This window comes from Canis lupus, chromosome 23 (genome assembly GCF_048164855.1).
Source record: "Canis lupus baileyi chromosome 23, mCanLup2.hap1, whole genome shotgun sequence".
Classification (NCBI taxonomy): domain Eukaryota; kingdom Metazoa; phylum Chordata; class Mammalia; order Carnivora; family Canidae; genus Canis; species Canis lupus.
This window is the reverse complement of record NC_132860.1, coordinates 27,792,448-27,806,711: the sequence shown is the minus strand read 5'-3', so window position 1 is coordinate 27,806,711 and position 14,264 is coordinate 27,792,448. Positions and strand designations below refer to the sequence as shown.

At 34.0% G+C, this 14,264-nt stretch overlaps 1 protein-coding gene and 1 long non-coding RNA gene across 7 annotated transcripts in view; one reads left to right on the top strand and one right to left on the bottom strand.

Annotated features, from left to right (window-relative positions):
* PGM2L1 (phosphoglucomutase 2 like 1) overlaps nt 1–14,264 on the top strand; it is a 55,118-nt gene that overhangs the window by 9,461 nt on the left and 31,393 nt on the right. Inside the window, exon 2 of the mRNA XM_072794556.1 lies at nt 13,328–13,495. Coding sequence (XP_072650657.1) covers nt 13,328–13,495 — 168 coding nt within the window. The remainder of the gene's footprint in view (nt 1–13,327; nt 13,496–14,264) is intronic.
* LOC140614991 (uncharacterized) overlaps nt 5,287–14,264 on the bottom strand; it is a 57,886-nt gene continuing 48,908 nt past the window's right edge. Inside the window, exons 3-5 of one of the 6 annotated variants that reach the window (XR_012015674.1) lie at nt 9,753–10,030; nt 7,035–7,078; nt 5,301–5,714 (exon numbers count right to left, since the gene is read on the bottom strand). This is a non-coding gene — a long non-coding RNA (uncharacterized lncRNA). Of the gene's footprint in view, nt 5,715–7,034; nt 7,079–9,152; nt 9,415–9,752; nt 10,031–14,264 lie in introns of those variants that run through there. The other 5 variants (XR_012015678.1, XR_012015677.1, XR_012015673.1 and 2 more) reach the window with 5 other exon arrangements.

Genomic DNA, 14,264 nt, shown 5'->3' with positions numbered 1-14,264 from the left:
GAGAACCTAATGAAAAGGAATTTGTCTTCATTTGGTTCTTTCAGATTTTACTTGTAAGATACATCGAACTAATCCAATAATGTAAATATTATATTTCACCATATCAGATTTTCATGCTCCTTCCCTGTATTATCTAAGTTAGATTTCTTTCATCCTCTTGGAGAAACAGCATGATTTGCTTGTTTAGTTGTTTTTACATATTTCATGTGTCTGTTCACTTTTTTATAAATATATTTTCCCCAAAATGAAAGGATGATTAGTAATTTAGTGCAAATTTTACTAAAATATTTTTTCATTAGTCAGTTTCTCTCTACTGCTAGCTCATATTAAGGCTGCTGCCCTCTGGTGTTGGGAGTTAAAGAGAAAATAATATTTTTCTAGTGGAAAAAAATATAGACAGGTAGGTACTGTATCTAATACGGCATGGGATCCTTTACACCAGATAATTTAGTGAGCACTGGATCTTACCAAACAGAACTATGACATGGTCATATCAAATGCACAAAATAATATGAAAATTAAAATGTAAATGAAAAATCTTATGCTTCTCTGATACATAGGCCTATTAGCTTTCAGCTAACCAGAAGATCTCTCTAATATAAAGATCTCTTTAATGTAAATGTGGTTTTATTTTGTGGTTTCTGCTTCAGAATTTTTCTCATGTTATTTTTGCCTCTGAAATATTTCGTTGTTTATGCAGGTAAAATTTAGAAAAAACCTAAATGCCCACCAAAGGGGGAAGGATAAACAAATTTGAACACTGCAATAGTTGAATATACTAGATTGGGGATGAATGAATAAAGAAGTTATGGTATATATATACTGTGGAATATTATTCAGCCATAAAAAGAAAATCCTACTATTTGTGACAACGTAGATGGAACTTGAAGGCATTATGCTAAGGGAAATAAGACACAAGAAAAACAAAGACTATATGATCTCACTTACATGTGGAATCTAAAAAAACCCAAAAGACCAAAAACACACCAAACTTTTAGAGAGATCAGATTTGTGGTTACCGGATGGGGTATGTGTATGCAGTATTAGAGGAGGGTGGTCAAAGGGTACAAACTTATGGTTTTAAGTAAGTACTAGGGATGTAACGGACAATATAATTATAGTTTACAGGGCTATATGATATATTGAAAACATTTAAGAAAGTAGATTCTAGGGGCGCTTGGGTAGCTCAATCAGTTGAATGTCTGAGTCCTGGTTTCAGCACAGGTCATGATCTCAGGGTCATGAGATCGAGTCCCACATTGGGCTCCATACGCAGCAGGGAATCTGCTTGAGATTCTTTCCCATTCCCTTTCCCTTTGCCCCTCTCCCTGCTCTCTCTCTCTCAAATAAATAAATCTCTTTTTTAAAAATGTAGATTCTAAGAGTTTTCTTCACAGAGAATTTTTTTCCTTTTATTGTATCTATATAAGATGTTAAACTAAACTTATTATGCTAATCATTTCACAATACCTTGAATAGCATGAAGGTTGGGGCACCAATACCCCAAACAGTTGAAAATCTTCATGTAACTTTTTTTAAAATATATTTTTTTAAGATTTTATTTATTTATTCATGAGAGACACAGAGAGAGAGAGACAGAGAGGCAGAGACACAGGCAGAGGGAGGAGCAGGCTCCATGCAGGGAGCCTGATGTGGGACTCAATCCCAGGTCTCCAGGATCATGCCCTGGGCTGAAGGTGGCGCTAAACTGCTGAGCCACCTGGGCTGCCCTTTTAAAAAGATTTTTTTAAATTAATTAATTAATTAATTTATTTATTTATTTGAGAATGAGATTGAGAAAGAGAGAGACAGAGAGAGAGAGCAGTACAGAGAGGGAGAAGCAGTCTCCCCACTGAGCAGGAAGCCTGATGCAGGGCTCGATCCCAGGACCCTGAGATCATGATCAAAGCCAAAGGCACTTAACCAGCTGAGCCACTTAGGCACCCCTGCATGTAACTTTTGACTCCCAGAAAACTTAACAGCCTACTGTAGACCAGAAGCCTTATCAATAAAATAAACAGCTGATTAACACATATTTATATCTTATATCTATTATAAAATATATTCTGAAAATAAAATAAGCTAGACAAAATGTTATTAAGAAAATTATAAAGAAGAGAAAATACATTCAGAATACTGTACTGACTTTATTGAAAAAATCTGCATATAAATAGACCTGCTTAGTTCAAACCTGTGTTGTTCAAGGGTCATTGTATATATAAATTAAACCATTATGCTGTATGCCTTAAGCTTACACAGTGATGTCAATTGTTTCTCAGTAAAACAGGAACAAAACAAAACAAAAATAGATCTGTTTGTATTGAAAGGACCCCCAAAATATATTAAGTGAAATAAGTGGCTATATAGAACCTAATGTGCAATTTGATACCATATATATAAAATAAAAAGAGAGAAAGCAAAACTACATTTCTATACATATGTAAATGCTGGTAAAGATTTGGAAGGATGCATCCCAGCAGTTCTGGTTCCCCCCACAGGAGGGGTCTGGGACCAGGGGTAACAGTCTAAGACATCTTTAGCTTTATCTGTATTATTAGTATTTTTTTTAACTAGGAAAATGTATTGATATAGTTCAAAATTAATAATAATTTTTAAAATACAAATAAAGAGGAGCGCCTGGGTTGCTCAGTTGATTAAGCATCCAACTCTTCATCTCAGCTCAAGTCTTGATCTCACGATCATGCATTCAAGCCCTACATTGGACTCCATGCTGGGCATGGAGCCTACTTTAAAAAATAAATAAAATTAAATAAGATCCAAAAAAAGAACGATTAATTTGTCAACTATCCGATGCTTTTTAAGAACCATAGAAATTAAAAGTCAGGAAGACTATGTAAGAAGTAGAATTTGAGCTGGGCCTTCATGGGTAAATAGGATTGAAATAGATGATGAATATGGGAGAAAATTTAAGGTGGGAGGAATAGAAGAATAAAACGGAAAATGATACTGATCAGGAAAATGAAACTGAATGGGCAGCATGCAAGAATAATTTTTTTTAACTCGAGTATAGCATACATGTTAGACTGCTGTTGTAGTGAAGATTACGTAAAAGAAAAAGGAAATCTCATGTTTATTGAGTGATCATGTGCCAGATGTGTTAATAGATGCTCTCATGTAAAAAAAAATCTTTTAATCCTTCAAGGATTGTTTGAGGTAGTTATTCCCATTTTTTAACCTATGTAATACAAACTCAGAGAAATGGAGAGAGTATTTGAATCCAAAGAGATTTTGATCTCTGCCCTTTGGGATCTGATTCCCACCCTTCCTGACCTTTATATTTGTTGTAAACGGAATTGGACTCTATTGTTGGTTCTTGGCTGATTAATCTGCCAGAATGAAATTAGGATGAGATGGGTTGGAGATAGGGAGGGTAGCCTGGAGACTCTTCTAGAATTATGGATAACAAAGTTTTACATTAGGGTGATTATACAGCCTTCCAACAAAATTAAAGAATTAATGAGCCTTTTTAACAAATTGACCTCTCTTTTTTAAAAACCACAGAGAATGACAAACCTCTCCTGTTTCGTTACAGCAGTTTGCTAAATTTGAATCAGATCTCCTTTTCAAAGAAATACATTACAGGTTCAATTTAAATTCCTATATCCACTTTACTGATCCCATTCTATTCCCTTCTACCTTTCCCCAAAGTAACCAAGATTTATCTAAGAATACTAGAGTTTTGTCTAAATTTCCTGTTTGGGGCCCCTGGGTAGCTCATTTGGTTAACCGCCTGCCTTCAGCTCCAATTTTGATCCCAGGGTCCTGGGATGGAGCCGCACATTGGGCTCCCTCCTCAGTGAGGAGCCTGCTTCTTCCTTTCACTCTGCCTTCTACTACTCTGCGTGCTTGTGCTCTCTCTGTGTCAAATAAATAAATAAAATCTTTTTAAAAAAATGAATAAATTCCCTGTTTGGTTGAAAAATAGCTTTATTTTCCATTAAATCAAGTAAAAATAACCCTAGAAGCTAAACAGGAGCTAAGTTCCTTTAAAAAAAAAAAGAGCTAAAGGAGCCAAGCTCCTTTAAAAAAAAAAATCACACACACACACAAAAAATCACTTAGGGGCACCTCGGTGACTCAGTTAAGTGTCTGTTCAGCTCAAGTCACGTCCCAGGGTCCTGGGATCAAGCCCAATGGGCTCCCTGCTCAGCAGGGAAGAGAAGTCAGCTGCTTCTTCTCTTCTGCTCCTCCCCACTGCTTGTATTCTCTGTTGCTCTTTCTCAAATAGGTAAATAAAATCTTTTTTTTTTTTTTTAATTTTTAAAAAATAGGAGACGCCTGGGTGGCTCAGCGGTTAAGCGCCTGCCTTCCGCTCAAGGCGTGAGCCTGGAGTCCTGGGATGGAGTCCCACATTGGGCTCCCTGCTTGGAGCCTGCTTATCCCTCTGCCTGTGTCTCTGCCTCTCTCTCTTTCTGTGTCTCTCATGAATAAATAAATACAATCTTTAAAATAATTAATTAATTAGTTAATTAATTAAAAATAGGTAATAGGATTTTTAAAAATCCCTTATATAACTTTTGAAAATGAGAATACTGTTAAATTATCCCTAAATAGTACCAGAAGCTACCGTTCCTTAACAAAATGCAAGTCAACAATAAAATAGCATCAAGTACAGCCTCAGATGTTCACTAAATAGAAATGTCATATTTTACAATGATAGTTTCATTTGTGGTTTCTGTAAAATTAGATTCATACTTAATAGAATTAATGATTTAAATGTCCTCTCTCCCAAATATCAAGAAACTTTTACATAATTATCAGGAAAAACTTAACAGTAAGAGAGTTGATACTCTATTACAGTACAGTTCACACCCATGAATTTATTTTTGTAATTTGCGTGTCTTTTTTTTAACTCTCTTTCATTTTCTTAAACTCTTCTTCATAAATATAATTCAAGTATCTTTCAAGTATTTTATTTTTAACATTAAATTACATTTTTCAAATGTTTTATAAAGAGTTGGAAAAAACCACCTAATACTTGCTTATTTTTAATTCATACTTTATAATGTATATCGCTATGCATCTGGATTTATGCATATTTCCTCTACTTCAACTTAAGTTTAGGGCTTTTCTAGATATACTTTTTTTTTTTAAGATTTTATTTATTTATTCACGAGAGACACACAGAGAGAGGCAGAAACATAAGCAGAGGGAGAAGCAGGCTCCATGCAAGGAACCTGAGGCGGGATTTGATCCCCAGACCCCAGGATCACACCCTGAGCTGAAGGCAGACGCTCAACTGTTGAGCCACCCAGGACTCCCTATATATACTTTTTTTAAAGTCATGCTGATTGATTGAATTGAATATAAATTGAATATAATTTATATTTACATAATTGACAGTAAATTTCATTTTTTTAGGTGTTCCATTTAATGAATTTTGAAAAGTATATGCAATTGCACAACCAACATCACAATTAAAGAGCATTTGTATCACTGCCGAAAGTATCCTTGTGCCCCTTTTATAGTGAATCCCCTTGATCTAGCCCTTGTCAACCACTGATCTAATTTTGCCCAGTAGTTGTCAATTAGGATATAGTTCACATAATGTGGGCAGCCCGTGTGGCACAGCAGTTTAGGGCCGCCTGCAGCCTGGGGTGTGATCCTGGAGACTCGGGATCGAGTCCCACGTCAGGCTTCTTGTATGGCGCCTGCTTCTCCCTCTGCCTGTGTCTCTGCCTCTCTCTGTGTCTCTATGAATGAATAAAAAAAAAAATCATTAAAAAAAAGGATATAGTTCACATAATGTGAAATAAAATTCACCATTTTGAAATGTATAAATCACTGGGTTTTAGTATATTCAAAAGCTTGTTCAATTGTCAGCACTCTCTAATTCCCAAACATTTTAATCACCCTAGAAAGAAACTTCATACCCAATAGTAGTCATTCCCCATACCTCCTTCTCCCTCAGCTCCTGACAACCACTCATTTGTCTAGATTTGCCTATTCTGCACCTTTCATATAAATGGAAGCATACTATGGTTGTATGTGGCCTTTGTGTCTGCCTTCCTTCACTTAGCATATTTTCAAAGTTCATCCATGTTGTAGCATGAATCAATACTTATTACAGCTAATTGGCTATATATACCTTCTTTAGTGAATCCTTTGCCCCTTTTTATTTTTATTTTTTAAGATTTTATTTATTTGAGGGATGCCTGAGTGGCTCAGCAGTTAAGCATCTGCCTTCAGCTCAGGACGTGATCCTGGGGTCTGGGGATTGAGTCCTGGATCCGACTCCTGCATGGAGCCTGCTTCTCCTCCCTCTGCCTATGTCTCTGCCTCTCTCTGTGTCTCTCATAAATAAATAAATAAAATCTTTAAAAATATATATTTTATTTATTTGAGAGCACACGTGGGGTCAGAGAGGGGGAGAGGGAGAAGCAGATTACCTGCTGAGCAGGGATCCTGATGCGGAGCCCATCCCAGGGGCTCGATCCCAGGATCCCAAGATCAGACCCCAGCCAAAGTCAGACACTCAACTAACTGAACCACCCAGGTGCCCCTCCTTTGCCTCTTTTTTTTTATTTTTTTATTTTTAAAATTTTATTTATTTATTTATTTATGATAGTCATACAGAGAGAGAGAGGGAGAGACATAGGCAGAGAGAGAAGCAGGCTCCATGCACCGGGAACCTGACGTGGGATTCAATCCTGGGTCTCCAGGATCGCGCCCTGGGCCAAAGGCAGGTGCCAAACCGCTGCGCCACCCAGGGATCCCCCTTTGCCTCGTTTTAAATTGGGTGAGTTTTTTTATTGTTGAGTTTTAATAGTTCTTTACTGTTCCTATAGTTTGCATTTGCAAAAATCATACAAGTTATAGACTTTTTGTGTCTGGCTTCCTTCACTTAACATAATGCTTATGAGATTTATCCATTTTGTTGTCTATTTCATCAGTTTATTCCTTTTTATTGCTAAATGTTATTCCATTTTATGGATGTACAACAATCTGTTCATTCATTGATGGACAACTGGTTTCAACTGTTAAGAATAAATCTACCATTAAAATTCACTTACAGATCTTTGTGTGAACATGTTTCTTTTCTCTTGGTTAGATCCTCCTGGAATTACATTAAAAATTTAGTGAGAAATTTAAAAATAATTATTGGGTGTTGAATTTTTTCAAATGTTTTCTCTGCATCTACTGAGATATTGTTTTTTCTGTTATTTTTTTAAAATTAAGACTAGTTTTTAAGAGCAGTTTTAGTCAAGAAAAGTATCAGAATACCTAGAGCAAAACAGCAAACATTTGAAATGTTTTATTTTGATTGCCTTATATGAGAAATATTTTTTGTTTAAAGTTTAATATATACTTGAGTATGACTATGTTATTGAACAGTAAAATTCAGCTCAGTGTGTGTGCTTTGTTAGAAAAAAGACTGTGTCCTGGGGGTTATTCTGTATGTTAGTAAATTGAACACCAATAAAAAATAAATTAAAAAATAAAAAAAGACTATGTCTATGTAATCTTAATTTTTGAAATAATCAACATTTTGATCTTTCACACTAATTTTGGTATATTTGGTATTATACTTAGATGATAATATATTATATTTGAAATCATATTTTCTGCTTTTTGAATAGTTAGAATATTTATTTCCTGGATATAATTTTTATATTCATTAAGTGATTATTTCTCAGAGTTTATTAAGCCAATTATTAATAATGAAATCTCACTTTATATGACAAGGATACTCATTCAGATTTATCTAAGCCAATTTAATTTAATCCAATTTCTATACATTTTTTAAAAAGATAAATTATTTTACTTATATTTGGAATCAAAAGACAAAACAAATGAACAAACAAAAACCAAAAACAGACTCATAAATACAGAGAACAAACTGGTGGTAGCCAGAGGAGAGAGGGGTGGGGGCATGTGCAAAATAGGCAAAAAGGATTGTGAAAAATACAAAATTCCAGTTATGGAATTTCTCCAGTTACGGAGATGAAGAGTACAGCATAAGGAATATAGTCAGTAATATTGTGTTAACATGATATGACAGATGGTATAACTAACTACACTTACCATGGTGAACATTTTGTAATCTATAGAATTATTGAATCACTGTGTTTTATACCTAAAACTAATATAATGCTTTCTGTCAACTATATACTTCAATATGAAAAAAAATTTAAAGATGGACAAATTAAATTTATAATTACACAAAGACCCTTAAATGGGAAAAAATTATTGGTTAGCAAGATATATTTTGGATTCAATAAGGAAGCATCTAGTTGGGAAAAACATGTTCTGCTTCAGGTCTCTAGATTTGGATCTTCAAGCTGGCTGACCCTGAGAAGTAAATGTCAGTTGCATTTACCCTTCAGATTTTCAGACAGCAGTTTCCTATTTTAACTTCTGTTTAGAAATAAACTTAAAGGACGCCTGGGTGGCTCAGCAGTTGAGTGTCTGTCTGCCTTTGGCTTAGGTTGTGATCCAGAGGTCCTGGGATCAAGTTCTGCATTGGGCTTCCCGCAAGGAGCCTGCTTCTTCCTCTGTGTGTGTGTCTCTCTCTCTCTGTCTTCATGAATAAATAAATAAAACATTTTTTAAAAAAAGAAATAAACTTAAATATGTTTTCTCTGTAAATAAAACTGGTGTTTATGTTTAGAACACTAGCCTCTGTCAGTAACATTTTCAAATGTTATATACAGCTTTGCCGTTGGATATATTTGAGCCACTACAAAGTCAGTTTTGTATATTGCCTCATCTTTAGATATATAACAATATTAGGATTTGGATTGTAAATACATACTATGTTCTTTTAGATCTGTTCTAATCTTCTAAACAATGAAGTTCACATTTTAAATTGTTTTTAAGCTGTTAGATTTAGTACTAGAATACAAATAGAGTAGATTCAAGTTGTATAAAAATTATACAAATATTAGGTTTATAAAAGAGTTAGGAAAGAAGATTTATAGGTGAATTCCTCATTGGCATACTTGATTTGTTTTATATAATGATGATTAACTACTTTTATATATTTTTATGTATATTTATATTTATTACACATAAATAATATAGAAACCCCTAATTATGAATAGATTAGGTTCAGAAAAGCTTGGGTGAATACTTTCATTTGATGGCAGGCAGAGTTGGAGTGGCTTTGATCTGGTATATAGCTTTATTCACATCTATGAGAGTTTGTAAGTTTGTAAGAAGTATGTTAAAAGAGGTACTTCTTTATATATATATATAATAAATATATATAAAGTGCTGCCTTTCTTTTTTCTTTTGTTTTTTGGTAAATCAGTTCTTTCATGTTTTCTTTGAATTTGGGCTTTATGGACCTACACTATGGAAAAAACAGAATTCCACAGAGTATTATGTAAGAAGACACTGTATTTTCTTCATTTCATCCATATAAAGTTGCAGCAATCCATAGATTAGAACCTAAAGGAAAATTTTGGGTAAACAGGTAAAATTTGAAAATAATGCATGGCTTTAATTTTGTATTCTCTAGCTTACTGATTTCCTACTAGACAATCAGCTTTATTCCCAATGAAGTATAGAAAATGCTAGCGGTCACTAAAATTTTTTTGGATTTTCTGCAAGATTACTATTTTGGGGTACTAAAATTATTAGGATTCTAAGATATGCTAGTTAAGAGCAAATTTAGTTCAGATTGAATGCATTTACTTTCTAAAAAAATTAATTTTCATTTTATATGATAGATCAATAAGTGCATTACCAAAAAGTATGTAAATCATATAACTTCTCCACAGACTTACAGGATAATTTTAGAGGCACTTTCTTTACAGTTGACACCAGTTGAACCAGTTTTTTCTTTTTTGGCTGATTCGCTGCTCCTCCTGAGTAATGAGTGCATTGTAAATAAGAAAGTACAGGGGCACCTGGGTGGCTCAGTAGTTGAGCTTCTGCCTTTGGCTCAGGTCCTGATCCTGGAGTCCTGGGATTGAGTCCCACATCAGGCTGTCTTCAGGGAGCCTGCTTCTTCTCCCTCTACCTCTCTCTCTGTGTCTCTCATGAGTGAATAAATAAATAAAATCTTTAAAAAAAATGAGAGTACATTTAGAAAGCAAACAATAATTTATATTTGAGAAAGCTCTAATATACATTTTACTAATAGTCTTTTATGGGTACTGTTCTAAAAAGAACAATTTATGAGATAAAAAGTATTCATGTAAACATACAAATAGTAGTTTTTCTCAGCCATCATACTTATCTAGTTTTTACCATAAAATAAGTAATACATCCATAATATATCCAAATAGTACCAAGGCTGTTCAATTAAAATGTCACTTTTCTACCTCAGACCTCACTCCTGGTTTCCCATCAGAGGTAATCACCATTTTTAGCCTCTTATATTTATTTGCACGGGTTTTTTCTGGAATGATATATAAGTATACACATACCTCTTTTTACATAAATTAAAACACTTTATACACATTTCTGCTTTTCATTTACTACATCCGAGTTCTGTGTGGAAATGATGTTTAAAAAAATAATTTGTAGTTCTTTAGAATCTTCATATAGGATAGCTTGTAAAAAACATGGTTATTTGAAGATTTTAACAACAAAATACAAATGCAATTTCATCTGAATGGAAAATATATGATAATCATGGCTACATATAAAGCCCTTTAGGTCTATTTTTAAACATCTGTAACATCAACATCTAATTTAATGTCTAGCAATGAAATAGTGGAGAAATCTGAGTTAAAGTAGATTTAACTTTACATATGCCTGTCACTGTAATTACTTAGCACTTTTTACCATAAAAATATACTTACGTCTATGCATCATGATTTTTAATCCATTTTTATTTTTTCTACTTCACAGGATTTTTCAGAACCAGGAATAAGGTTAGGACTGGTTGCAGTGTTTATAATGGAGAATGGAATGTTTAGGCCCTTACTGTGGTAGTTGTGCAGTTAAACATTAGGAAGTACTCAGTACCCTAATAGTATTCATGTCTGGTAGATCATTTTTATATGGCTGTAATTAAAAGGAATAATGTTTTACTTTTTAGTTAGAGTTTATTATTATTAGAAGCATCACTAGCCTGCCCTACATAGTTATTTTGTTGTTTCTAGGATTTAGAGCCAGACCAACCTGCATTCAAATCTTGTCTAAACCTCCAATATTAACTCCAGGTTACTTAGGCTCCCTCTCTAAATCTTAATTTTGTTATCAATATAGTGGTAATAATACTACTCCCAGTAAAATGCTCTAATCAACATTCTTGTATGAATAAATAAATCTTTTTGTTTGGGTGAAGATATTGCTGTGGACAGAGAAGTTTATGGGCCAAAAGTCATATGCAGTTTAAATCTTGATAATTGTTGCAAACTTTAAAAAGAGTATCCCAATTTGTTTTTTTTTAATTTGTTTAATTTTAGTAATCTCTACAACCGACATGGGGTTTGAACTCATGGCCTCGAGATCAAAAGTCTCATGTTCTTCTGACTAAGCCGGCCAGATGCCCCAGGACTATCCCAATTTCAATGTCACTAATTATATGACACTGTCACATACCCTCTACAGAATGGAGGTTTTTTAGTCTTCAGTTTTTGTCATTCTTATACTTGTTTTTCAATGTTAGCCCTCTTCTTTTTTTAAAAAAAAGATTTTATGTATTTATTAACGAGAGAGAGAGAGACAGAGAGAGACAGAGGGAGAAGCAGGCTCCAGTAGGGAGCCTGACATGGGACTCAATCCTGGGTCTCCAAGATTAGGCCCTGGACTGAAGGCGGCACTAAACCGCTGAGCCACCTGGGCTTGTTAGCCCTCTTCAAGTCTCTTTGACCTCTGTATCAAGTCTGGTCATATATTAGACATTGAAATAATATATAGTTGCCCAGGTAATCTTATTGTTTAGATTCTTAATAGCTATTCATATTTTGGGACACCTGGTGTCAGTTGGTTAAGTGTCTGCCTTCGGCTCAGGTCATGATCTCCCTACTTAGCAGGGAGCCTGCTTCTCCCTCCCCTTCTGCCCCTCTGCTCATGCCCCTACCAAATAAATAAATAAAATCTTAAAAAAAAATAGCTATGCATATTTTTATGTAGCCCATGTATTTGTTAGTGTGTGCCATTTATAAAATGGAGATTCTTTGAATCAAGGTTTTATGTGTCTGTATATATATGTATATATATAAATATATATGTTGTATAGTTTATCCATTTTTAGCAGATTACAATTTCAGTTAATCAGAATGCTCATGGCTTCTCATTAGTTTGTGGCATTACTCCGGTTACTTTAATTCCATTATAACCAGAAAACCTTTTTGTTTAAATTATTTATTAATATGTTTTTATTTCTTTGCAAGTACAGATATGCTCTATTTGTACTTTGGGGTTTTGTTTTTTTTGTACTTTGCAAGTACAAATATGCACCTATTAGGTGCCTTGGTTTATCATTCCGAATATTCTGAATATTCATTCATCATTGTATAGGCTATAAATGTAGAAGATCTAAGTTGTTAGTATGGACTAAATCCATACTATACATAGCATGGAAGGGAGTTGTGGTTTACTTTATTTTCATAATATTTGACTCTTACTCTTGAAAAGAAAATACTGGAAAATTTCATTCAAATTTTATTCTAATTATAATTGTATTTCTATTTTAAGTTTGCTATTTGTTTGTGAAGTCCTATATCAGTCAGGGCATCTTTGAGCTTTATGAAAATAAGGTAAAGGATGTGATAATAAAACACAGAATCCTAAAATATAGATGTTAGTGTGTCCTGCTTCGCAAGCCAAGTTTGGACTGAATTTTCATTCTCATTCTTAACTAAATCCACATTTAACATCTAAGACCTTTTTATGATCACCTTTACTGTAGATACACTGAATGGTTTCCTGTGACTTTAAAGAGCAGGAAGGCTTATCTGGTCATTCTGAATGGCAGAGATTTAGGAAGCAGTTGGTAGGCATGTGTTGAATGGCTTTTACCCAATAACTTCCATATTTCTTTTAAGACTTAATATAGACTCCAATTTAATTAATGTTATTTTTTGACTAGGAGGCTTATTTTGGATCCACAGCTCTTAAGTTTATCAATTTGACAATTTGTTAAAAAATTCTTGAATATTGTTACAAAAAATGCTATGACAATTAGAGATATGTAAATCCGACTTCAGTAAGGGCTTGGCTCCTTGGGGGACTCAGTGAATGGCTGGTATTGTTTTACTATACATACTAAGATTGACCAGTAGCACTGTGGAATTTATAGTTTGTCTAGAACCTTGTGATATATGCATACTTAGCTGGCTCCTCAGATGGGCTTCACATTAGGAATCTGCTTATGATCCTGATTAATCTGAATACTTTTTTATAGAATCCGAAAACAAAAGAGCAGATTGAAAATCTGTTACGGAATGGGATGAACAAGGAACTGCGAGATCGTCTTTGTTGCCGAATGACTTTTGGGACTGCAGGACTTCGTTCTGCTATGGGGGCAGGATTTTGCTATATTAATGACCTTACGGTAATACAGTCAACACAGGTAAGTATTACAAAGTATTATATATATACTTTTTCTCACTGTATTTTTTGGCTTTATAAATTAGGTAGTGCCTTTCTAAAAAAAAACCACAGACAAACTTATATCTAGGAAGGTACTTATAAATAAAAAATGTGGGATAAATGCTGACCTTTGGTCTTGCACAACATTTATCTTAGAAGTCATTTGTGTATCTTCAAGGTCATAGACTAATTTTTTGATTAAGAGTTCTTTTGGCTACCATTGTCAAACTCTTGACAATGTTACTTTGCATTTGCAATCAGGAAATGGATATTGACATTTCCAATTAATACAGAGAAACAAAGATAGAAAAAAAGAATTACTCATTTTGGCATATAGCCATTGATAAAGGTTAACCAGAGTATTTGCAAATTTTCGTTGAAAATATTTCCTTTTAATGTGGTTTTCCATATCCATTTGAGAATTCTTTAAGACAGTGTATGATATATGATTTGTTTCTCCCCATTTTTATAAAACTTTCTCTAGAAGCAAATTACTTCTTTTTTAGTGAATCATTCTCACAGCTTTAAGGAACTACACTTGAGGCTAAAACACATTTAGCATATACTAAAAATAGTTCTGGGCTAGAGAACTGCTCAGTAGATACAATTCTAATCAATACTGCCAAACAGTAAATCATTTTTAGCCTCGTTGTAAAAGAATTCTCAAAGGCAAAGGCTAATGCAGGGGATGAGGAAGAAGTGATGACAAAATGATTAAATGGGTAGGATATGTGCCACTTCCTGCACCT